The sequence below is a fragment of the Rhinatrema bivittatum genome, chromosome 4, assembly GCF_901001135.1.
Source record: "Rhinatrema bivittatum chromosome 4, aRhiBiv1.1, whole genome shotgun sequence".
NCBI classification, from domain to species: domain Eukaryota; kingdom Metazoa; phylum Chordata; class Amphibia; order Gymnophiona; family Rhinatrematidae; genus Rhinatrema; species Rhinatrema bivittatum.
The window spans coordinates 239,174,422-239,199,591 of record NC_042618.1 but is presented as its reverse complement, the minus strand read 5'-3'; the positions used below and the strand labels follow the sequence as shown (position 1 = coordinate 239,199,591).

At 44.1% G+C, this 25,170-nt stretch overlaps 1 protein-coding gene across 3 annotated transcripts in view; it reads left to right on the top strand.

The window, feature by feature from the left end:
* The window catches only part of DDX11 (DEAD/H-box helicase 11), a 427,300-nt gene that overhangs the window by 380,354 nt on the left and 21,776 nt on the right, over positions 1 to 25,170 (top strand). For all 3 annotated transcript variants that reach the window (XM_029599951.1, XM_029599952.1, XM_029599950.1), the window contains 4 exons: positions 17,097 to 17,197; positions 17,788 to 17,872; positions 18,493 to 18,568; positions 18,776 to 18,930. In XM_029599951.1, the coding sequence (XP_029455811.1) occupies positions 17,097 to 17,197; positions 17,788 to 17,872; positions 18,493 to 18,568; positions 18,776 to 18,930 (417 nt within the window). The remainder of the gene's footprint in view (positions 1 to 17,096; positions 17,198 to 17,787; positions 17,873 to 18,492; positions 18,569 to 18,775; positions 18,931 to 25,170) is intronic.

Genomic DNA, 25,170 nt, shown 5'->3' with positions numbered 1-25,170 from the left:
AAAGCAGAACAAACAGTGAGTCCAGATCCTCTCAACTGTTCCTCACATTCAACCCAAATGCTCCAGGATGACCTGTAGCCAAAAGAACTATTTCCAGCTGGATTGTTCAGTGCATAAAATTCTATTATGAAAAGAGGGGATTACAACTCTCTTCCACTCCGAATGCCCATCAGGTAGGGCAGTATCCACTTCCACTGCCCATCTGAGTCACATTCCATCAATTGACATATGTAAAGTGGCGACATGGTTCTCTTTGCATACCTTTACAGCATACTTTTACTGCCTGGACCAACAATCAATAGACGACACCAAGGTCGGCAGGGCAGTACTCAATACCCTGTAGACACTAACGTATCACTGGCTGTCCATAGTCATACGTCACGCTACAGATACAACGAATAAAAATACTTCCATAGCGTGACCAGTTAGCTTGGGACTCTCAAGACAGCATGGCTGATTCAGCCCTGCTATCAAAGGGAAAAAGCAAGTTTGCTTACCGTAAACGGTGTTTCCGTAGATAGGATGAATCAGCCATGCTGACCCGCCCACCTCCCTGCACAGCCAGGTACAGGGCTTAACTAAAGCTATTGCTATATCACAGACTGAGGAGATCTGCTTTTCCTGCGCGGGAACTCACGCACAGCCGCACAGAGTTGAACTCTGTGAAACAACTTTGGAAAGCTCCGCCTTCCTGGGCCTGACAGACAGCCCAAGACAGCATGGCTGATTCATCCTGTTATCTACGGAAACACCGTTTACGGTAAGCAAACTTGCTTTTTATTTTTCATGGTACAACTCACATCACAGTATTTACACATGAACCATGATCGGCCTGAGGTCTGATGAGATGACCCAGTGGCTATGGTGTCTGAGATCTATGTTTTATGTTCTGATGCTGCTACTTTCCTCTTGAGATGTCCAGGGCATGAAGGAGCTCAAGATATCACTTTATTGATATCCATCAGGCAGAGGAGCCTGTTGGGATCTTATCGATATGCAGGAGCTAATGCTCAGGGATGGGAAGGCCCATTTCTGTATATTTTTCAGTGCTGGCAAAAAATGGTAACACCTAAGGAGATATTGTATATTACATTTTTTAAGCCCTTCCATATAGCCAATTGCAGCATTTTGAATCTAATTAAATCATGATGGTTTTATGCTGGTTTAATTGTAGTATTGATTTAGATTAATTGATAGCTGTCAGTGCTTTTGTTTTCAACTATTTTTTCTATTGACTAGCAGATGTGACTCAGCCATATTTCTTAGTGTCTAGATAGATGAATCCAGAACCATTGGGTTATGCACCTCTACCAACAGATGGAGATGGAGCAAAGCTGACATTACAGTACATATACCCCTGCAGTGACATCAAGCCGCCAGTATTCTCTGTCTCCAGCAGATGGTGGACATGCATCTCCCTTCTGAGGATTGCTTTAAAATTTAGGAGAAAAGATCGAGGGGTTCTTCCTTGTTCGGTTCAGATCCCACTCATTTTGGAATTTTTGCAAGATGGTTTGAATAAATGGTTGACCCCTAATTCATTAAAAGTACAGGTAGTGGCTCTTGCCTATTTCAGGGGATATGAATGGTGGACCCTTGTCGGCTTATCCAATTGTGGCCCATTTCTTTCTTTCTTTCTTTTTTTTTTGTAACTCTTTATTTATTAAAGTTTTGGCATACAATAACATACAGTAACGTATAAACACCGCTCAAGCATTATTTTAGGCAGGGAGAGAAAGAAAAGAATTTTCAATACGTGCATTGCTAGAAAAGGTGCAGGTACATCAACAAATAAGATACAGTAAAAGTATATACAGACTTAACCAAGATGCTGATGATAAATATCTCAAATCAAATTATATTTAAAGGTCGGACCTTTCAACGCATAGCAAATTTTTTCCAAATCAGCCACTACTTTCACCTGGGATCTCCAATGATATATTTTTGGACTAAAAAGTGGCAACCGTGTATCCAGCAGCCAATAACAATTGAGTAACCAGTTTGCGACTTTTCAAAGGTATGGACGAACCCGTCCATCTTCCCAAGAGAACCAATAAAGGTGTAAGATGTACCAGGAACCCCAATTTATCTGTAATGTCCTGCGTAATTTGTGACCAAAACAGACAATCGTGGGTAGCACCACCACATTTGTTTATAAGAACCTCTCTCTCCGCATCTACACTAACAAAGAGAACTTGCCTCAGGTATAAATTTAGAGTAGTACATTGGTGTATGGTACGTCCTGTGAAGTAGTTTGATCTGTACGTCTTACACAAATAGAAATGTAGTGTGCAGCCTGCCAGATAGTCTTCTGGGCTTTAGCTTCTAAATTTACCCCCAGATCCACATTTCAAGCCTCTATCAAAGCTGGAGAAGTGGTAAAACCATATTTACCCACCAGAATGCCCCTGTACAATAAAGCAATACCCTTCTTCTTAGCTCCTGAGTCACTCAGATATTTCTCTATGCCATTCAACTGCCATAATGGTTTAGCCACATTATAAAGCACTCCTTAACAGAAAAAAGGAAGCTTGCAACTTTCAAACTCACTTTCAAGCTCAGAGAAGTCTATAAAAATATCATCATCCCATAAATCGGAAAGAAGAACCAACACTTTATCTCTCCAGTTTCAAAAAATAGGAGAAAAGGTACAGGTAGCCAAAAAAGGGTTCTTGAATATAGGCACAATAGGGGATAACCTCCCTCTGTCCATACCCAAACATTTCTGAACCTGGCCCCAAACTATGAAAGTATGAGCAATAATGCGACTAGACCTACTTATTCTACGTCGTAAGGGGGAAGCAGGAGCCAGAAACGGGAGTGTAGGTAAATTAACTAATTCTTGCTCTTTTTCCAATCCCAACCATGCCACATCTCCACCATGCAACCACTCATGCATTTCCACCAATCGGGCCACCCAGTAATAAAAACGAATATTGGGCAGGGTCAAACCACCCTAAGATTTGGGAAGCCATATAGTGTTCTGTTTCAACCATGCCCTACATTGTTTCTAGACAAATTTTAGCATGGCCTTATGCAAATCATCAAAGTCTTGAGCAGGCACATTACAGGGGAGATGTTGAAAGAGATAAAGCAGTTTTGGTAACATAGACATTTTTAATAAGTTAATCCGACCCACCCATGAGACTGATAAATGCTCCCAATCCACCAGGTCTTGTTTGATATGGTTAAGCATGGGACTGTAAGTCTTATGATAGAGATCTTGAAGTTTCTTGGTAGCCTGAACACCAAGATAGGTAAAACCATTCTCAACTCTACGAGAAAAAGATAGGCCAGCAACGGAAATTTATTAACGAGGGGTAATAACTCTGATTTATCAAAGTTAACCTTATACTCTGAAAGTTGGCCAAATTCTTGAAGAGTAGCCAATAGCGCTGGGCCTGATAGTCTTGGCTTAGTTAAATAAATCAATACATCAGCGTAAATGGAAATCTTATGCATAATCTTCCGGAATGCGTACCCTGAATCTGCGGATTTTGTCGGACCGCTCTGACAAGGAGTTCAATAGCTAAGTTAAAAATAAGTGGAGATAAGGGGCAGCCCTGTCTAGTGCCTCTACCAATTGAGAAAAAAGAAGAAAGGTGGCCAGTAACCAATAACTGGGCCCTGGGCGATCTATACATAGCAAGAATCCAGGCAATGAACCTATTTGGTATGCCCACCTGGGTTAGGACTTCGAAAAGGAAAGGCCATGACAGCCTATCAAAGGCCTTTTCCGCATCCAAGGATTGTACATTGCCAGAAATACCTTTTTGTTTAGCCAAATGGAGAATATTAAACAAATGCTTTGTGTTGGAAGTAGATATCCTCCCTTTAACAAATCCAGTTTGATCAGTATGAATTAAACAAGGTAATACTTTCTCCAAACGCATTTGCAATACTTTTGCCAATATTTGTATATCCGAGTTTAAGAGGGAGATAGGGTGGTAGGACTCGCACAACGCTGCATCTTTCCCGGGTTTGGGTATCAAGAGAATGGTAACATCAGCCATTTCACGCAGCAAGTCCTCTATACCAGCATTATTATAAATTGGATGCAAGAACTAAATAATGTCAGGGAGAAATTTTTAAAAAAATTCAGTAGGGTACCTATCCGGGCCTGAGCACTTCCCTTTGGGTAATTAAGAAATAGCCAGTTGGATTTCTTGTAATGCACTAGGTGCCATCAGCCTCTCAGCTTGGTCCTTGGAGAGCACAGGCATATCTAGATCTCTAAGAAAACTGATATCCGCAGTAGAAGCTGAGGGTCAGATCAATGTATATTTCAGTGAAAAATTGAACAAAAGCGTGTTCTATTTCTTGAGGTATGGCTGTAACTGAACCATCAAGCTTTGAAAAAAAGATTTGCTCACCTTCCTCTTAAAGTGGGTGCCCTTCTGGCTAGAGCTGTGAAATGCTAAGGGAAATTAGGGAAGCTAACCAAATTGGTAGTGCAGTAATAATGGGAGATTTCAGTTACCCCAATATTGACTTGGTAAATGAAACATCAGGACATGCTAGAGAAATAAAGTTCCTGGATGGAATAAATGACGGTTTTATGGAGCAATTGGTTCAGGAACGGAGAAGAGAGGGAGCAATTTTAGATCTAATTCTCCGTGGAACACAGCATTTGGTGAGAGAGGTATCGGTGGTGGGGCCGCTTGGCAATAGTGATCATAATATGATCAAATTTGAATTAATGACTGGAAGGGGGACAAGTAAGTAAATCCATGGCTCCAACGCTAAACTTTCAAAAGAGAAAGTGAGAAAATGAGAAAAATAGAAGAAAAACTGAAAGGAGCAGCTACAAAGGTAAAAGTGTGCAAGAGGTGTGGACATTGTAAAAAAATACTATCCTAGAAGCACAGTCCAGATGTATTCCACACATTAAGAAAGGTGGAAGGAAGGCAAAATGATTACCGGCATAGTTAAAAGGTGAGGTGAGGTAGGCAGCAGACAAACCAGTATCCAAGTCCAGGCAGGGGTCGAGGCAGGCAGTAGACAAACCAGTATCCAGAATCCAACAAAGGTCAAGGCACACAGAAAAGGACGCACAGCGAAGCAGCACCAGCACAAGCAAGCCTGTAGCCAAGTCAAGAAGATGCTGTTCAATGCTGTGTTAAATCCCCCAAGTTCCTGCGTGGATGCCAGACATGCTGAGGGGGAGGAGCCACAACAGGGAGCGCATCCTGCCGCGCTGCTGCGGGGAGACGCCAACAGTCATCGCCGCGCCACAGAGCCGCTGGATTGGTATAGGTATCAGCAGAGGGTCTAAAGCCTAATGTGCACGGTCTAACTTCAGTTTGTTGCCTCGTGTATATATATATATATATATATATATATATCCTGAAGCTGCCTCGCTGCAGCTTCAGGATATCGGGTAGCCATTTAGAAAAAAATTCCACTGCATCATTACCTTCCGCTCATTCTGAATACCCAGAACATGAATGTTACATCTCTGTGAGCGGTTTTCCAGATTGTCCAGTTATTCCAGAACGGCCGTGTAATTCTTATCCAATTTTTCAATTTTAGCTGCAGTTGTAGCCGCCATTTCCAGGTCGACAATGCTGCCATCTTGAGCCTCCTGACGTTCAGCGTGTTCTTTCGCACTCTGAACAAGACTAGCCACCTTTTCCATGATAATGTTCATGTGAGAGTCCAATTTGCTGGAAATTTTCTCCACAAAATTTTCTAGCAGGTCTTGGAGTTGTTCCGATCCTACCTGCAGCCCAGAAGGAATAGCTGTGAAGTCATCCTCCGAGTCTTAATCTGCCTCTGCCAAGGCATCATCACTTTGCTGCATGTTGGTCGAGCAGGCCATAGGATTACAGTCCTCTGTTTTAGATTTAACGTCATTATTGGCCTACAGTGCAGGGATAGATCTCTTCCCTTTTCCTTTTATAGGAGGTATAACAATAGTAGAAGGTTGGATGTTTGCAGAAAATAGACATAAAATGCAGATAGTAGCAGGAGCGCAGCTAACGTGCATTCTTCCAGCTCATGGCATACCCAGAAGTCTTAGAGCGCCCATGGCCCGTTTCTTGAAAGGAGTGAAACATCTTCATCCTCTCTTTCAGTTATCGGTGCCCTTGTGGAGTCTCAATCTGGTTTTGGATTTCTCAAGTGAGTTCTACGTTTCGACCAATGCATAATTTATTTATTTATTTAAAATCTTTTCTATACCGTCGTTTAGTAGAATACCGTCACAACGGTTTACATATAGGCACATATAGTAAATTGTACATGCAACTGTTCCTATTATTAGAAATGGAGGTGCCTGATGATCTCAGTAACATCGTTTCATAGTAATGGCTAAGAGTTTAGTGATGATTAATCTGACCTGTGACTTAAGATAAAGACTGTTACATTATACATTTAATTTAAAAGGTGCAATAGACAAAGCCATGACATACATACATAAAATGTGCTAGTGCTGTATGAAGATTTTATGTGTACAGCGTTTTTCTCTTTCTCGCTCTCTTTGTGGAAAGGCTTCTCTAAAGAGCCATGTCTTTAAGCTCTTTTTGAAAGTCTTGAAATCTCTCTGTAGTCTTATCTCTATGGGCATGGTGTTCCATAGTAACGGTCCGGCCAATGATAGTGCTCTTTCTCTAACTTGAGTTAGTTTTGCAGTTTTTACTGAGGGGATGGTTAGGAGGGCTTTGTTGGCGGATCTCAGGTTTCTGTTAGGGACGTGGACGCGGAGTGCTGTGTTTAGCCATTCAGCCTTTTCGTCATGGATTAGTTTATGTATAGTGCAAAGGGTTTTATATTTTACCCTGTATTCAATTGGCAGCCAGTGTAGTTCAGCTAGTGTTTCAGTTATATGATCTCTTTTTCTTTTTCCTGTCAAAACTCTTGCGGCTGAGTTTTGGAGTATTTGGAGTGGTCTTAATGTCGTGTACGGTAATCCTAATAGTAAGGCATTAAAGTAGTCAGTGCTGGCAAATAGTAAAGCTTGTAGGACAGTTCGGAAGTTAGTTTGATTTAGTAACGGTTTAAGTTTCCTGAGGACCATTAGTTTGGCATATCCTTCTTTGACTTTTAATGATATGTGTTGTTTGAGGCTAAGTTCTGTGTCTATTATTACACCGAGGTTCCGTACTTTCTCGGCTATTCCAATTTTCTGATTGTTTTTTAGTAGGATCAGGGATTGGATGACTGTCATGTTTTTTCGTTCAAGATGGAGGAATTCAGTTTTCTCTATGTTGATGATTAGCTCCATTTGGTTTAGTAGCTGTTTAATAATGTCAAGGTACATGATTGCTAGGTTTAGTGTTTTTTCCAGTGAGTCTTCAATTGGTAGTAAAATCTGAATATCATCGGCGTATATGTAGTGTATGATACCCAGTCCAGCTAGGAGATGGCACAGTGGAAGTAGGTAGATATTAAAGAGTGTAGCTGAGAGTGCTGATCCTTGTGGTACGCCAGTTACTAGATTTATTTTCTCTGACAATGCGTTTTTTATTTGAACTTGATAATATCTGTTACTTAGGTATGATCTGAACCAGGCTTTAGTTTTTTCCTTTAATCCAATTTCATCGAGACTATTTAGCAGTATGTCATGTTTTACTGTGTCAAAGGCAGATGATAGGTCGAGCATTAGTAGGATGTAATGTTTCCCACTGTCAAAGCCTCTCATTATGCTATCAGTCAATGAGAGTAGTAAGGTTTCTGTGCTGTAATGTTTGCGAAATCTGTGCTGTGAAGGGTAGAGTATATTATTGTTGTCACGGTGTTCAGCTAGTTGTTTCTGGACGACTTTTTCTATTAATTTTGCTAATAGTGGAAGATTTGAGACTGGTCTGTAGTTACTCTGTATAAGTGGGTCATTGTTTTTTTTTCTTTATAATTGGTTTAATTATTTCTCCTTTTAGGTTATCTGGAAGGGATTCTTCCTCTAAGGAGAGGTTATGATTTTTGTTAATGTCGGGGCGACTATGTTGGCTAGTTTTTTTATGTCATTTGTTGGTATGGTGTCAATTACATGTGGGACTGGGTTTATCTTTTTTATCATGGTTTCAACTTCAGGTTCTGTTATTTCCTCAAATGTGGACCAATGTGTACTGTTTCTTATGTGCATTTTGATTTCTTGTTTTGTTGTGTTTGAAATTTTGTTTTTGAGGTTTCTAATTTTGTCATTGAAGTATTGAGCTATTTCGTTGCATTTGTTTTCAGGTAATTCTGTTGTGTTATTGGTAAGGTTTTTTACTATGGTGAATAATGTTCTAGGATTATTTGAAAATTTTTCAATTTTTGTTCTATAGTATTTTTTTTTGTCTCAAGGATTGTTTATTTGTAGTAGGCTAGGTGTTTTCTAGGGATGTGAATCGTTTTACGACGATTAAAATTATCGTCCGATAATTTTAATATCGTCTTAAACCGTTATGAAACACAATACAATAGAGATTCTAACGATTTATCGTTATAAATCGTTAGAATCGTGAGCCGGCACACTAAAACCCGCTAAAACCCACCCCCGACCCTTTAAATTAAATCCCCCACCCTCCCGAACCCCCCCCCCCAAATAACTTAAATTACCTGGTGGTCCAGCGGTGGTCCGGAACGGCAGCGGTCCGGAACGGGCTCCTGCTATTGAATCTTGTTGTCTTCAGCCGGCGCCATTTTCCAAAGTGGCGCCGAAAAATGGCGGCGGCCATAGACCAACAGGATTCGACGGCAGGAGGTCCTTCCGGACCCCCGCTGGACTTTTGGCAAGTCTTGGGGGGGTCAGGAGGCCCCCCCCAAGCTGGCCAAAAGTTCCTGGAGGTCCAGCGGGGGTCAGGGAGCGATTTCCCGCCGCGAATCGTTTTCCGTACGGAAAATGGCGCCGGCAGGAGATCGACTGCAGGAGGTCGTTCAGCGAGGGTTCCGGCGCCTCGCTGAACGACCTCCTGCAGTCGATCTCCTGCCGGCGCCATTTTCCGTACGGAAAACGATTCGCAGCGGAAAATCGCTCCCTGACCCCCGCTGGACCTCCAGGAACTTTTGGCCAGCTTGGGGGGGGCCTCCTGACCCCCACAAGACTTGCCAAAAGTCCAGCGGGGGTCCGGAAGGACCTCCTGCCGTCGAATCCTGTTGGTCTATGGCCGCCGCCATTTTTCGGCGCCATTTTGGAAAATGGCGCCGGCTGAAGACAACAAGATTCAATAGCAGGAGCCCGTTCCGGACCGCTGCCGTTCCGGACCGCTGCTGGACCACCAGGTAATTTAAGTCATTGGGGGGGGGTTCGGGAGGGTGGGGGATTTAATTTAAAGGGTCGGGGGTGGGTTTTAGCGGGTTTTAACGATTTTAGCGGGTTTTAACGATTTTAACGATTTATCACGATATTTTACCCCCCCCAAACGGCAACAATACGATTCCCTCCCCCTCCCAGCCGAAATCGATCGTTAAGACGATCGAGGACACGATTCACATCTCTAGTGTTTTCTATATCTAGTTGCAGTTATTGACCTTGAAAACGGTGTTTCTTGTGGCAGTTTGTTCTGTGCTTAGAATATACGAGCTGCAGGTCTGGTCTTGCCAGGAGCCGTTACTTTGAGTGACTCTAGGAGCGATACAGCTGCGTACTGTTCCTTTCTTTTTGCCAAAAGTGGTCTCGGATTTTCACTTGAATCAGTCCATTTCCCTGCTGTCATAAATCTGCTGCTCGGAGTTAGCAATCTGTTATCGAGCTCCTCCTGTAGGGGGAGGAGTTAGCAGTCTGTTTTGGCTCTCCTCCTGGAGAGGGAGGCGTTAACAATCTGTTATCAATCCTTGCTGCTAGGAGTGGTAATCTGTTATGAGTCCGCCAGGGAGTTAGCAATCTGTTATAGGTCACCTTGCCAAGGGGAAGAGCTAACAATTGTAATACTCCGTAGGCGGAGTTAATGATCTATGGTGGATTGGCTTCCCAAAGAGTGGCAGTCGTACAGTACCGCTCTAGTAGTGTAAGGAATGACACTTGAGGTGAATTGTTGAATCCCTGGGCCGATGGCAGATGACAGCGCCCTCAAGAGGATATCCTGAGAGGAACCACTGGCTAGGCTGGAGCATGGAGACAAACACAGATAGTTCTTTATTAGACAGGAAGTAGAACCACCAGAGGTGGCAGTAGTGAGCTGATGTGCCCGGCAGGGCTGAAGTCCCTCTGATACTGGAATTGCGGTCTCTGGGTTGCTGAGCTGTAGAGAGAGACCATAGGTAGTGAGTAGATAGGGTATGCTGGAAACATAACCAGTAGTAGATGATACACTCACAATTGTAGATATCAGTAATGGCTTCTATGCAACAGAGAGTCTTCAGTATATTCAGGAACAGGAGCCATAGGCGAGTGCTGGTTCCTATATGCAGTCTGGAATGAGAACTCACGATATCTGTGTTTGAGATGGCTTATGGAATAGAAGAGAGTCTTGGAGGGTTTTAGTAACATAGGCCCTCATGGAGCGAGTACCGGTTCCTATCTGTAATCTATAATAGTAATGCACCAGATATAGTTATATAATAGCTTCTGATATAGAAGAGAGTTGAGAAAGGATTTAGGAACATTGGCCCTCGTGGAGCAAGTACCGGTTCCTATCTGCAATCTGTAATAATGACTCATGATCTCCATACCTGCATAATGTCTTAGACAGAAGGGAGTCTTCGGAGATTAGGAACATAGGCCCTCGTGGAGTGAGTACTGGTTCCTATCTGTAATAGAACTCACTGTGTTCACGTCTGCAATCGCTTCCAGGTAGTAAGGAGTCTTCTGAGCATTCAGGGTTGTAGGCCCTCGTCGAGCGAGTACTGGATCCCATTTTAGCAATCTGAAATCAAGAAGAGAGAGCGGGGTCCCCGAGGAGCAGGTACCCCTAGGTAAGGTGGTAGAGGCAGAGTAGCGGAGGATGAAATGGGTCGGAATGATCCCCGCAATCAAACCCCTTGCTAACTTGATTCGTAGTAGCAAGCAAAGACCTTTTAAGCTGGAAGCAGATGACATCACTACGGGGGAACGCCCCCGAGGTTCGCGTCCTTGCCGGTACAAATTCTGGAGTGCGCGTGTGCACCCGTACGCCAACAGGAACATGGCGGATCTGCAGCGTCAGACCAGCCTGGGGATTCCAGGAAGTACGGTGAGGAGAAGCCGTGGCAGCATCTGTCCATCAGACCCGAAGGGAGTCGCCTCTAAGGTAGAGAGGGTGGAGCGAGGGCGAGAACAGGCACAAACGCAACACCTGCTATCTCTGGATAAAGAGATGGGGAGGAATATCATCTGGAGTGATCCTTGGATGTTATGAGACATATCGTGAGTTATCTGGAGGTTTCTAAACCTTTCAGGAAGATGAATTGCCTGTTTGTCCTCCATGGTGGAGGTAAATGGGGCGAGCCGGCTTTGCTGGATTAAGGATGACGTCATGGCTGCATTTGCGAATACTGAGCAGCTATTGCCTAATCAGGTTTGGGCTCATTCCACTAGGGCTCATGCAGTGTCATGGGCGGAGGTTAGATTATCTCCCATCGACATTTACTGAGCTGCGATATGGTCGTCTTTACACACCTTTTCCAGGTATTATCATCTGGAGGTGTAGGCCCAGGAGGATGCAGCCTTTGTACATGCGGTTTAGACTGGTCCCTAGGCAGCCTCCCGCCTTATTCGGGAGTAGCTTGAATACATCCCACTGGTTCTGGATCCATCTGTCTAGACGCTAAGAAATGAGAAATTACTACTTACCTGATAATTTCCTTTTCTTTAGGATAGACAGATGAATCCAGCTTCCCACCCTTGGCTGCTGACTAATTGTGCTATGGTCCTCCTGCATGTCTTTGTGATCCAGGGGTTACTGGTAAGATTGAATTTAGTCCTTGGATTCATGTTAATAAATTCTTTGTCTGAGCTTAGTGTTTCCTATTGACTGAGTAATGGAATGGTTATCTAGTGTTAATCAAGTTTTTGTTAGTCTGTCCACAGTTGGCTTTTGCAGAGAATACTGGCAGATTGATGTCACTGCAGGGGTATATGTACTGTCATGTTAGCTTTGGTCCATCACAATATAGTAGTCCTCCTTCCCTCTAATTCAGAAGACTATATTCTCTCAGATGCTAGTAGAATGACCTTCAAACTAGGCATCATTGGTACGTGTTACCACACTGTTACTCAGCCTTATATATAATCATCGGTCATGTTATGGTAGCAATTCATTATATGTTCATTCTATATTTTTTTAATTTTTCATTTGCAGTTAAAATATTCAATCTCTATTGCCCAATTGAAACGGAACTTATCTTAATTATTATGGGCTTAAAATGTTACTGCAAACACATGTACATGATTGCTCCTTTAAGAAGAACTATTAAAGTTTGAAATGCGGTCCTATGTTGGACATGTGATCTTATGACATTTCTCGGCATTTTTTCAAGCTTCAAATAATTAAGATAAGTTTCATTTCACTAGTGAAGAATTTATTTAACTCATGAAGTCCGGAGAGAGAGATTGGAACATCTCCTATAGATGGAGTAGTTTTTCCTACATGTGGGACTATTCAGAGTCTCCTAGAGGTTCATACTTCACTTCAGGGACTCCCAGTAGTGGAAGCATGTCCACATTCTGAGGTGGTAGATTCACCCCATGTAGTGGAGTCTCTTCATGAATTGGAAGGGAAATCTGTGGAATCAGCCCATTTTGCCTTCCTACCAGATGTTGCCCCTTGGACCACAAATGTCTCCTCAGACTCCCACATTGTCTGGATCCTGGCTCACTAAACCCATGTGGTCGGAGGAGGAGGATTTTACAGGGATTCCTTTAGATCCTTTACTGGACTTGCCTCAGCATACCTCTCCTCTGTAGGATCTCAACGACTCATTCTTTTTGAATAAGCTAGCGAAGATGTTGTCCATCACTGTTAGAAACAAAAAGGACCTGAGGATGGATGCCTTCGGACTACTTCTGTTTGTACAACCTCCATCCTGTGTCCACTCCAGTGCATATCCTCCTTAAAGACTTGCAGATGAGGATGCGGCAGTCTGTGACAACATCTCTGCTAGTGGTCTGAAGGATGAATCTGAAGTATATAGTTCAGGCCAACTTCTGTTTTGTGGTAGTTCAATTACTGCAGCATGCTGTGGTGATGGAGTCCACACTGTAGCATTCAAAGCACACTTGTGATCACTTTTAACACGCCTCTTGGGAAGGACCCAAAGGCATTAGATGCATTTGGGAAGAAGGTCTTCAGGGAGCCATGCCCAACATGCAAATTGTTGTTCATCAGTTGTACATGATGTAGTATTTGCACGTTTGTGTGTGTAAAAGCTGAAACCTTTGCTAGAATCATCTGACCCTGGTCATGGTATGTTGAGTCATGGAAGATGTGGAAAAATATGAGAAGCATCTTATCCATTCCATATATGAAGCATTTCACCAGAGCCAGAACAGCTGCTGCTGAAGGAGCATGAAGGCTTGCCTGGTTGTGAGTGAGTGGCCTTGGTGAAGATGTACATAACTGTCTGGTGGATGTACCCTGTACAGAAGACAGTTTGTTCGGAGATAAAGTGAAGAAGATGATGACTTTGATTTAAGGAGCATCAATCCTACAGTCATTGGCAGCAGCAAGCAGGGGACTAACAGCATGATGGCAGTACTTCTCTTATAAGCATCTGTTCTTCCAAAGACATCGTTTTCAACATCATTAAACTCATCCCACCCTCCAGCAGTAGCAGCTACCCGCTAGAGGTTGGCAGAGGGAGGTATGAACCAAAGACAGTCACAGCCTAAGACTGGGACCAATTTTTGACACCCTTAAGGCCTTTCTTCTCACATCCTGTGGGGAGAGGGAGAGGTGGGTCAAGTTCATCTTGCCAGAAATGATCCATGTTATAAAAGACAAGTAGGTCCTGAAAATTGTAGAATATGGCTATCACTTCTCTCACCCTCCTCTGAAATGACTGATATCAGTCTTCAGTTCTGACCCCTCTCAAATTACTCAACTACAGCTGGAAAATAACATTTTTCCTTCAATAGAAGGCGATCAAGCTTATACCTTCAGAGGAAAGTGGCCATGGATTCTATTTCTGATATTTTGTAATCCCCAAGAAGTTGAGGATTGAAGCCAAGCAAAAATTGTTGGTTTGAGAGAGGTTCATAATGAATTCCCTCCAAACAGTTCTTCCCTTAATTGAAGGACGGGATTGGATGTGCTCTCTGGATCTGAAAGATGCTTGTATGTGCATTACCATTCACCTTGTCCACCAGAAGTTCCTCAAGTTTGTGGTGATGAGTGTGCACTACCAGTATAAGGTACTTCATTTTGGCCTCTGTGTGGCCCTGAGTGTGTTCATAAAATGTCTAGTATTCATGGTTGCACAGCTTTGTTGATGGAAAGTCTGTATATACCCATATCTGGACAATTGGTTGGTGATTGGTCCATTTCAGACAGGAGGTTTGGAGTCCCTCGATATAACCATTCAGCTTCTCTAGTTCCTGAGTTTCTTCTCAACTTCTCCAACTTGGTCCCGTCTCACAGAATTTAGTTCATAGGAGTCTGAATAGAAGCACTTCAGGACAAGGTGTTTTTTTCCCATGGAAAGAGCCAGAGTGTGCTGGTTCTGGCAAGGGGCTTTCTGCAGCAGGAAAAGGCTTCCAAAAAGTCGGTCCTAATTCTTCTCAGGCACATGGCTGCAGAGTGCATATAGTTTCTCTGACCAATCTGTACATGCAGTGTCTTCATCTGGCCCGCCAAAGCCAGTAGGATCAGCTATATCAACCATTATCCCACAAAATCTCTAACTCTCACGATGAGAATCTGGAAATTCTAATTATGGGTCTTCCGCTACACTTTCCAGTGTATCAAGTGACTCTGTCTATTGCTGCTTTCACTAAAGAATGAGGAGTGCACACCAGTGCTACATGGACCCAAGGGTCGTAGTCCCTAGTGGAGAGTGATCTACAAATAAATCTTCTGAAATTGAGAAATGTCCATTATGCTTGAAGAGCTTTCTTTTTCACTTCTTTCAGGAAAGAGAATCTTGATCCAGACAACCAGGAGCTATGTTCTAAGTGAGAAGGCAAGGAGGCAAAGGCTCATGTGCCCTTTGCGAGGAAGCCGTCTGAATTTGGTCATGGGCCAGTCATCACAATACTTTTCTCCAAGAAACCTACCTACTAAAAATACAGAATACAGCAGCAGAGCATCTCAATAGAGTACTGCAGTTGCACAAGTAGTCCTTGGATGACTTATTCACTCACTGGGGGAACACTGGTAATCTATCGTTTGCCTCAGAGGACACCAGGAAGGTTAAGAAGTTCTGCTTCATGTATCCCATTAGCTACAGATGAGCTCCTAATGCTTCTGTATAAGACTTGAGTGCAGGTCTACTCTATGGATACCTGTCAATTCCTGTCCTTGCTACGACTATCCAGAAGGTAATTTTCATTGCAGTAGCCTGGTCAAGATAAGTGTGGTATCTGTTTTGTTCATCAGTTCAATTTGATTCCATTGGGGACATTTCTGACTTTTATCACACAATAGGATGGCAGGCTCTGCCATTTGAACCTGCTATAGCTTGTCCTTACTGCATGAATGTTGAATGCACTGTAGTGTCCTCTTATTCCCCACTAAAGAAGTGGAAGATGTTTGATTTCAACCAGAAAATCTACAATTTCAATGGTGAGGGACCAACAAGGTCGATCCTTTCTCCTATGGCCCGAGGGACATTCTTCAATACCTGCTCTTCTTCATGTCCTATTGCAGTTAAAATTCACCTCAGCGCCATTGTGGCGAATCACCAGCAGATGGTAGGGCTCTGATCTTTTTTTTTTTCTTTCTTTATTGAATTCTAACAGTTACTATCAAGAATATATATATACTTGATTAGGAGGGAAAAAAAGGCAATAATCACAAGAAAAAAGGACAATAAAGGAAAACAGTTGCTATGATAGTCCACAATTTGGAGAGAGAAAAGAGAGACCCACCAGAAAAAGAAAAACAGATACGGATACTCATTTTATAGCTATGATGTTACCCTAACATTGTAGCTATCGAGCAGGGATGTTAGTTCTAGTAACAAGAAGAGCTTCAAATTGCTTAGGATCATAGAAAACATATCTGGTATCACCCAATCTTAACAAGCATTTACATGGGAAATGTAAAAGAAAAGAAAATCCTAAGGAAACAGCTTTCTCTTTAAGAGACAAGAAGGTTTTCCAACGGGCTTGTGAAACCTTGGGCTCTGATCTTTTTTTTGCCCATTTAATAACAAAGTTCATGAAAGGAGTTTTGGTATTCTAAGCCTCCGTTCAGTAAACCTCCAGTACCTTGGGACCTCAGCAGAGTGCTTGCTCAGCTCATGAAATCTCCCTTCAAACCTCTTGAGTCTACTGTGTAGACAACAAGTCTTGAAGAGAGAATAACTTTGGGCAAGCAGTTTTGCACAGCCTGTTCACCCAGTAGTCCACTCTCCTCTAGTGGGGGACCGGGTTGTCTGTTTTCAGTATACTTGTTCCATGATGCAATTCTCAGGTTGTGACTCCCCACGGGTTATGGCTAATTGATGCCTGCTTGTTAACAAAGAAAGCAAGTTTGAGTACTTGTAAACAGGGTTCGCTGTAGACTGGAATAATCAGCCATACTTATTATCCACCCTTCTCTTTGGAGAGTTTATTACCTCACTAGAGCTTAAGCTCTAGAAGAAACTGAGGGACTCATGCAACAGCATGTGTGCGTAAGAATTACTAAGCTCTAAGAGCTGAGACTGTGTCAGTGCTGTCAGATGGCATCACCCACACATTATAGCTAATTCATCCTACTATTTAAAGAGAGCCCTGTTTAAGATAAGGACATTTGTTTCTTGATGTTAGGAAGGATTATTATTACTATTTTTCTTTTTAACTCTAACGGGTATAATCCAGATAAATTAAAAAGTTATAGATTTGCCTGTTATAAGCAAATATTTGCCACATGAGAGTATTTCAAAGGGGGAAACATGGTCCTTTTTCAACTGATCTAGATAGCAAGAATTGGCCCGCTCATTTATAACTGAGAAATTATTTTTGTGTACTGATTTGATATGCTTTCTGTACCAAGTAACAGTATTTTATGCTTTTAAATTCCATTTGTACTTTCATTGTCTTTTTCTCATTTTAGCACTGCTCCCTATCTGGAGGGCGTCTGACAGGAGCTCTACTTTTTTCTGTGGTTGGAGGAAAAATGAGTGAAGGAATCAATTTCTCTGATGAGTTGGGCAGGTCAGCAATGCCATCGCAGTGGTACTGTCCATAGTGATGTGAGACAGTAGCAAAGTTGTGTTTCTAGAGTGGAACTTGTGATAGCAGTTAGTATTTCTAATCTTGGGGCCGATGCAATAAAGGCACGTAGAGAGCGGGCGCTGAACAGTTAGCGCCCGCTCTCTTAACGCGCGCATGGTGCCCCAAAGGGGGAGGGGGGGGGGGGCGCCATGCAATATTTAAATTAGGGGGTCGCATTAGCAAGGATGCGACCCTTAGCGTATCCTTGCTAACGCGAACCCAAACGGTTTTCGTGACTGCCGTACGCCGATCACGAAAACAGACGCCGCTAAAACCCGGCATCTGTTTTCGTGAACGCCGTGCTATCACATTCACTCTGCGTTAGATGCGAGTTGAATAGGTGCTAATCCCCTTATTGCATAAGGGGATTGATTAGCGCTATTTTACCCGCGTCTAACTGCACGTTAAGAGGGCGCTCGGCTCAGCTCACCATATTGCATCGGCCCTCTTGTTAGCTGTAGCTGGATCAGGTACAAGTAGTTACTTGTGGTTTCTAGGCTGTGACACTCCTCGTTTCTCTCTACATCCAGGTGTGTGATTATGGTGGGAATGCCTTACCCCAATATCAAATCACCCGAGCTACAGGAGAAAATAGCCTATCTTGACAAATCCATGGTACATCTACTACTTTTCCTCACTGCTGTGATACTATTATGGATCTTAATCAGTTCTTTGGTTGTACAGAATAAGAGGAGACACAAGTTCAAAATGTTAAAAAGAATTTATGTTATGAACTGCAGGTGATAACAGTACCCTGAGACCAAACCTTATGTAGTATCCAATATCAAAGGCCCAATATGAAAATATTCCTTGACATTTAAAGGAGACTAGGTTATTTTTCATTGTAATTAGCCCTTCCATCCATTCAGGGAAATAAATGAACATTCATCTAGAAAGCTTTACAAAAATAGGCTTTTAAATTCTGGGGCTGTAGAGGCTTGTCTTGTTGACTTAGACTGACCATCTAAGTGCCTTGATTACCCTGCTTAGCAGAATTGGGGTTAGGATAACAGACTGCTCCTTACCCTGGACTTGATAAATTGGGAAAGGTGAGTTCATGAACAAAATGTTCTAACTGCAGGTGGGGAGTTGTAGGGTGGCTAAATTTAGAGGCATTAGGGTGCCATTGATTATCAAAACATGGAAAAGGGGTGGATGCACTTATATCACTATCGTATGCAATTGTGAGGTTTAGAGCAGTGGGTTTTTAAAATTATTATTTCTTTGTCTTACAGCCCCGAGCTGATGGGCAGTCCCCAGGAAGACTGCTGATTGAGAACCTGTGCATGAAAGCTGTGAATCAGTCCATAGGTACCAATGTACTATCTGATTAGAAAAGAAAAAAAACTGAATGGTTCTGTGCAGGGCGAAATTAAATACAGTCCTGAATCTTGCAAGCTTTTAATAATTGATGAATGTTTTTTGACAGTGTCTAGGCTAACTCCTTTCTTAGCACTGATACCTCAGACTGAAGGTGGTTTTGAGTATGTTATGCTTGTTTTTTGTTTTTTTTTGCAGGGAGAGCAATCCGCCATCAAAATGACTATGCTAGTATTGTGCTTGTAGATCACAGATACTCCCGCCCCACCATTTTAAACAAGTTACCCCACTGGATTAAAACCAGCACCCAAATCAAACCAACCTTTGGGCCAGCTTTTGCAGCAGTACGAAAGGTAAATGGCTGTTCTTTGTGGTGGGCCAGATGTTTAAATTAATTTTCACATTCTTCCAGAAAAGTATACTGATTATTTTGCAATAAATAGGGGAAAAGTACAGTCTCCTGTGTGTTCTCTGCCTTTTCTGTCTCTAATATTTCCATGCCTCATGTTCATCCTCTTGCACAGCTGGTCTTGCAGTCACCATGGGAGTCTGAGACAGGTGCAGCAACTGCTCCTTAGCTGGCTAACCAGCATAAAAACAGTGCTTATCTCAGCTATTCAGTCAGGAGCTATGAACATTATTTCAAATCATACTCATAACCAAAGGGGAAAGCAGCTGCACTGGGAGAACCAGTTCATAAAGGAGTAGTCTTACCTTAGAAATATTGAATGTAAGCGGGTCTGGTGGCTCCATGGATATGCTGTCTATTGCTATGTGGAAGGGGCTTTGAGATGCTGTAAATGCAGTTTCCTCTTCATCCAGTCAGACATGCATGCCAACCGGCAAATGGAGAGAGAGATCAACAAGGTTCTCTGATGTCACTCCTTATCTACCTCCATGCTCACACCATTTTGCCAGTATTTTGTCTCCAACAGATGGTGGATGTGCATTTTGTGCTGTGGACTGTAGTCTGGATAGACAAAGTGGAGATTGCTTGGGTGGTGGTAGGGGGTGCTCCTGAGGTGAAACCCTACCATTCTCTCACTTGGTTGAGCATGATCCTGAGGCTTTTTGGCTTTTTTCAAGAGCTCCTGCAGTTAAAAACTGTGTTGCCCACTACCCATTGAGCAAAATCAGGATCTGTTTCCCCCCATCCTCAGTACCTTGCTGCTACTGCTGCTGCTTCTATGGCTCATTGGAAACTGCTATTTTCTAGCATGTAGACAGATGGACTGAGGACTAGTGAGTTATGTACTTCTGCCAGCAGATGGAGACTGAGCAAGCTGAAGTCACAGTAAATATACTCCTGCAGCAACATCAGCCTGCCAATATTTTCTGTCTCCAGCAGATAGTGATGTGCATCTCCCTATGGAGATTGCTTCAGATTTGAGAAGGAGATTAAAAAAAAAAACCCCAAAAAAACTAAAAGCCCTGCTTTCCTGCAGTGAGACCAGTTGGTCCCTCCCCCAGCTGAGAATTCCTGAGGTGATTTCCTTGGTCTCTCAGCGGTGTGCCTTGCTTCGATAGCTGGTTTTGCCGGCAAGGACTTAGCTGATTGTACAGCTTAAAGGCAGCGGATGCAGGAAGCCAAGCGCGGCGGTGACAGCAGATGCCCTCTCCCCCCTGCAGCCGAAAACTGTCTCTGTACTCAGCCGGGAAGGGCTGAGCTCAGGTAAATTACAAAAAAGAAAAGTGGGAAACAATGTAGAGGGATTTTGTAGGACTTCCTCCGTGCTTTGTGCTTACCACGCCATTCTGACGTTCATTCCCGCTCCCATGGGGGTTAAGGGAACTGGGCAGCCTGGCGGGTTGAGCAGCCCTGGTGAGCTAGGTAGGCTTTTTCCTGCGTGCAGTGTGGTATGCCGTGGCACCATTTTCACGTGCTTCAGTGCGTGTTCGACTGCCCTCTACAAGAACATCAGTGTGCACACTGCGTCTGGCTCCTCGTATATCTTGTGCGCTCAATTTTGGGCGCACTTCCTGTGCGCACATTTTTCGGCATAGCGGTGGTGCATCCAGATTTTGGCGTACTGTTTGTGCATTTGTTTTTGCAGCGCTTAATCTGGGATGCCTAATTTTTATGTACATAAAATGTGTACATTTGAAATTTTTACAGTGCGAGCCAGCTGGACGCACATTCTCAGTCGACTGCTGTACTAATGGTGCTGGTGAACAAGAAACCTAAGCTCCTTTCTCTTGGTGTTGCCTGTCATTTTCGGGCATCTCAGCCTGAAGAGCTCTCTAACGTGTCAACGCTGCTTAAAGACTCAGGGGGGATTATCTTCCTCTGATTTTGCTAAGCCTGATTCTGGTTAAGGACTTGTCTGGAGGTAGGCCAGACCTTGGAACTCCCCTGACTGGTTCCTCCGCAGGAGATGGCAACTCAGCGAGCTCCGCTTCAGTGTATTCTGGTTTTGGTCTCGAGCCTTCTGCCTTTTCTTGGATAGATTTTTTTCATGGATTGCAATCCTTTCAGGCGCAGTCCTCAGCTTCGGCCAATCCAGTCAAGTCCAATTCTCAGCCTGTGGCCCTTCCCTCTTCCAGTCCTATGTTTAAGTGCCGAACCATGCCTTGGTTATCTGCAGATATTCCAGACAGGAACCTGGATGGCACTGATGATGAGGATGATCCTAACTCCCTGGAGGATGGGGAAATTCTTCTGGGACTGGAACAGTATCGGACCATGTTGCAGTTCTTTCATAGGAACTGCCGGCCCTGATTTTCCAGACCTTGAAGATGCTGGAAGCAGATGCTGGGGCAGATTGCATGTATGAGCCAAAGAAGAATCCCATTTTAGGTTCCTTGCCTAAAGCCTCTTGTTTTTTTCCCTGTTATAGAAGACATTCAAGAATTGATTGATCTTGAATGGGACGCTCCAGATGCGAATTTCAAAGGGGGTCAAAGCCTGTATGCCCTGGACCCAGTGATGAGAGAACTTTGTGTTTTCGAAAGGTGAATGCACTGGTCTGTACTGTCTCTAAGTGGATGACTATTCCAGTGGAGGGAGGAGCGGCCTTGAAGGATGTGCATGATAGGAAATTGAGGCCATTTTCAAGCAAACATTTGAAGCAGTGGCGATGGCATTGCAGATAGCTTCCTGTTGTGCCCTGTTGGCTTCCGCTTGTTGGCTTTTCTCTTAGGAGATTGAGGATTCTGGGGTGAATTCTAGAGCAGTTATGGAACCTGCCATCGTCTTTTTAGTAGATGTGGGCTGCGATTTGGTCTATATCTTGGCTAGGGGAGTAGCTTTCGTAATAGCAGCCAATCGTCAATTATGGCTGCGTAATTGGTTTGTTGACATGACCTCCACAGCTAATCTTACTAAGTTGCAATTTAAAGGTTAATTCTTGTTCAGGAGCGAGTTGGAGAAACTGGCCAGAAAGTGGTTCCTTGATTTGCCGGAGGATAAGAAGCAGCTGCAGCGCCTCTGTGGTATGAGGGGTCATTTTTGAGGTTCCAAATGGTTTCATCACTACAGGGGGGTCGACCTTTCAGAGGACTTGGCCTTTTGGCAGGTCTGAGTCTTTTCGTCCCAGACAAGAGAGGCACGGGCTCGGGGGGGGGGGGGGGGGAACGGACGGATCCTCCCAAGCCTCACAATGAAGGCTTGCTGACCCATCCCCAGAGACAAGAGATAGGGGGACATTTCTCTCTCTTTAATCAGAGGTGGGAAAAATCACATCGGATCAGTGGGTCCTTATCCCGGAGAAGGATAAGCGTTGGAATTTTGCAATGTTCCTCGAGATGTGTTCATGATGTTTTCTTGCCTCTCCCTGCAGAAAAGGCATGCAACGGAGTCTACCCTGTCAATGCTCCTCAGTCTGAGGGCTGTGGTCCCAGTGCCTCCATCTCAGGAAAGTATGGGGCGATATTCCATTTATTTTGTTGTGCCCAAGAAGGAGGGCTCCTTTCATCCCTTTCTGGATCTCAAAGGAGTCAACAGTCATTTCTGGGTGACTCAATTTCATATGGAAACCTTGCGCTCGGTGATAATGGCTGTGCAGTCAGGGGGAATATCTGACCTCCCTGAATCTGGCCGAGGCCTACCTTCATATTCCCATCCAGTTAGAGCACAGTTTTCTGTGTTTCGCGGTGCTGGGGGCGCCATTATCAGTTTCGAGCAATGCCTTTTAGTCTAGCCACTGCTCCCAGAACTTTTTTCAAGTTTATGGTGGAGATGGCAGCAGAGTTGGGAAAGGATGGGATGACTGACTGATTCGAGCCAAGTCTCTGGAAGAGAGCTGCTTGGTGACCTGCAAGGTGACCACCTTGTTGCAGGAGCTTGGTTGGGTAGTAAACATAGCCAAGAGCAGTCTTCAGCCTTCTCAGTCGTTGGAGTACCTGGGTGTTTGTTTTGACATGAGGCAGGGCAAAGTTTTCCTGCCAGAAGCTTGGATTCAGAAGTTGGTGTCGCAAGTGCATCTTTTGGTGATCTCTATATGGTTTGATGGCAGCAACCCTAGAAGTGGCATCATGGGCAAGGGCTACATATGCACCCCCTTCAGCGCTCCCTGCTCTCTTGTTGGAACCCACAGTCATAGGACTGTTTGGTATGGCTCCACTTGCTGATGGAAATCTCTCACCTGCAGTGGTGGTTTAGAAGATTTATCTGAAAGAGTTTTCCTGACTTCGCTGTACTGGTTGATACTCATGACAGATATGAGTCACCAGGGCTGGGAAGTGGAGTGTCAAGAACTAACGGCACAAGGGCGCTGGAACACAGAAGAGTCTGTCTGGAACATCGATTGCCTGGAAGCCCAGGCGGTCCAGTTGTCGTGCTTGCAGTTCAGCGACAGACTGCAGGGTCAAGTGGTCCGAGTAATGTTGGACAACACAAAGACAGTGGATTAATCAATTGGCAGGGAGGAACAAGAGCCAGCAAGTGTTGCTGGAAATAGACCATCTTATGGAATGGGCAGAAGGGCATATTCAGGCGATCTCGGCCTCTCTCCTTGCAGAAAAAGACAACGTAAGAGCAGACTTTTATCAGCCGGGAGAGTCTGGACCCGGTAGAATGGGTGTTGGATGAGTTTCACCTGATGAGGTCTTCAGATCCTAGACCTGCTGGCAACTTCTTGCAGTGCGAAGGTTTTTCGATTCTTCAGTCACAGGAGAGATCCAAAGTCCTTGGGTCTCAATGCTCTCGTACAAGTCTGGTTGGAAGACAAGCTGCTGTATGTCTTTCCATGTGGCCCCTGTTGAGCAGAATAATTTGCAGGATCGAAGGCCACAGGGAGATGGTGCTCCTGGTGGCACTGGATTGGCCCAGAAGACCATGGTATGTGGATCTGCGGAGACTCGTGGTAGAGTCCCCCCTTTGTCTTCCACTGCACAAGAATCTGTTGCAGCAGGGACCTGTCCTTCACGAACATCTAACTTGATTTTGTCTTAAGGTATGGCCCTTGAAAGGGCTTGCTATTTAATGTGAGGTGATTGCCACCTTGCTCTGTACTGGGAAGTTCTCCACTTCCTTAAACTATGTGTGGGTTTGGCGAGTGTTTGAGTCTTGGTGTGAGGATCGAGGTTTTCTTCCTCATTCAGTGAAGATCCCGCTCATTTTGGAATTTTTGCTGGATGGATTAAATAAGGGGTTGGCCCTTAATTCTTTGAAAGTACAGGTTACGGCTCTTGCTTGTTTCAGAGGCCTAGTTAATGGTGAATCGTTATCATTTCATCCTGATGTGGCTCATTTCTTGAAGGGAGTGAATCATGTTCATCCTCCCTTACAGTTACCGGTTCCCTTGTGGACCTTGACCTGGTGTTGAATTTCTTGGCGGGTATTATGTTTCGACCACTGCATAGCCTTTCCTTGCGGCCATTGACCATGAAGACAGTGTTTTTGGTGGCGATATGTTCTGCACACCAAATTTCTGAGCTGCAGGCCTTGTCTTGCTGGGAGCCGTTCCTTTGGGTGACTCCAGGAGTGATTCAGCTGCCTACTGTTCCCTCTTTCTTGCCTAAAGTGGTCTCGGATTTTCACTTGAATCAGTCCATGTCCTTGCCATCACTGGATAAGGGGAAAGATGTGGAAGAGTATCTCCTATTGTGTCCTTCGAATGTCAAGAGACATGTTGTGTGGTATCTAGAGATTTCTAAACCTTTTTGAAAGGTGGATTGCCTGTTTGTCTTTCATAGTGAAAGGAAGCAGGGCAAACCAGTTTCGCAAGCTACAATAGCACGCTGGATTAAGGAGATAATCACAGCCGCATATATGGAGGCTGAAAAGCCATTGTCTACTCAGGTTAGGGCTCAGGCAATGTCATGGATGGAGATTAGATTGTCTCCCATTGACATTTGCTGAGCTGCTACATGGTCCGCCTTACGCAATTTTTCCAGAGATTATCGTCTGGATGTGTAGGCCCGGGAGGACGCGGCCTTTGCATGTATGGTGTTGACTGGACTGCAGGCAGCCTCCCACCCTAGGTGGGAGTAGCTTGGGTACATCCCACTGGTCCTGAGTCTGTCTATATTCTAGGAAAGGAGAAATTACTACGTACCTGATATTTTTGTTTTCTTTAGTGTAGACAGATGGACTCAGCTTCCCGCCCTTTGCTGCTGAATGATTGGTCTACTGGTCCTCCTGTGAGGCTATG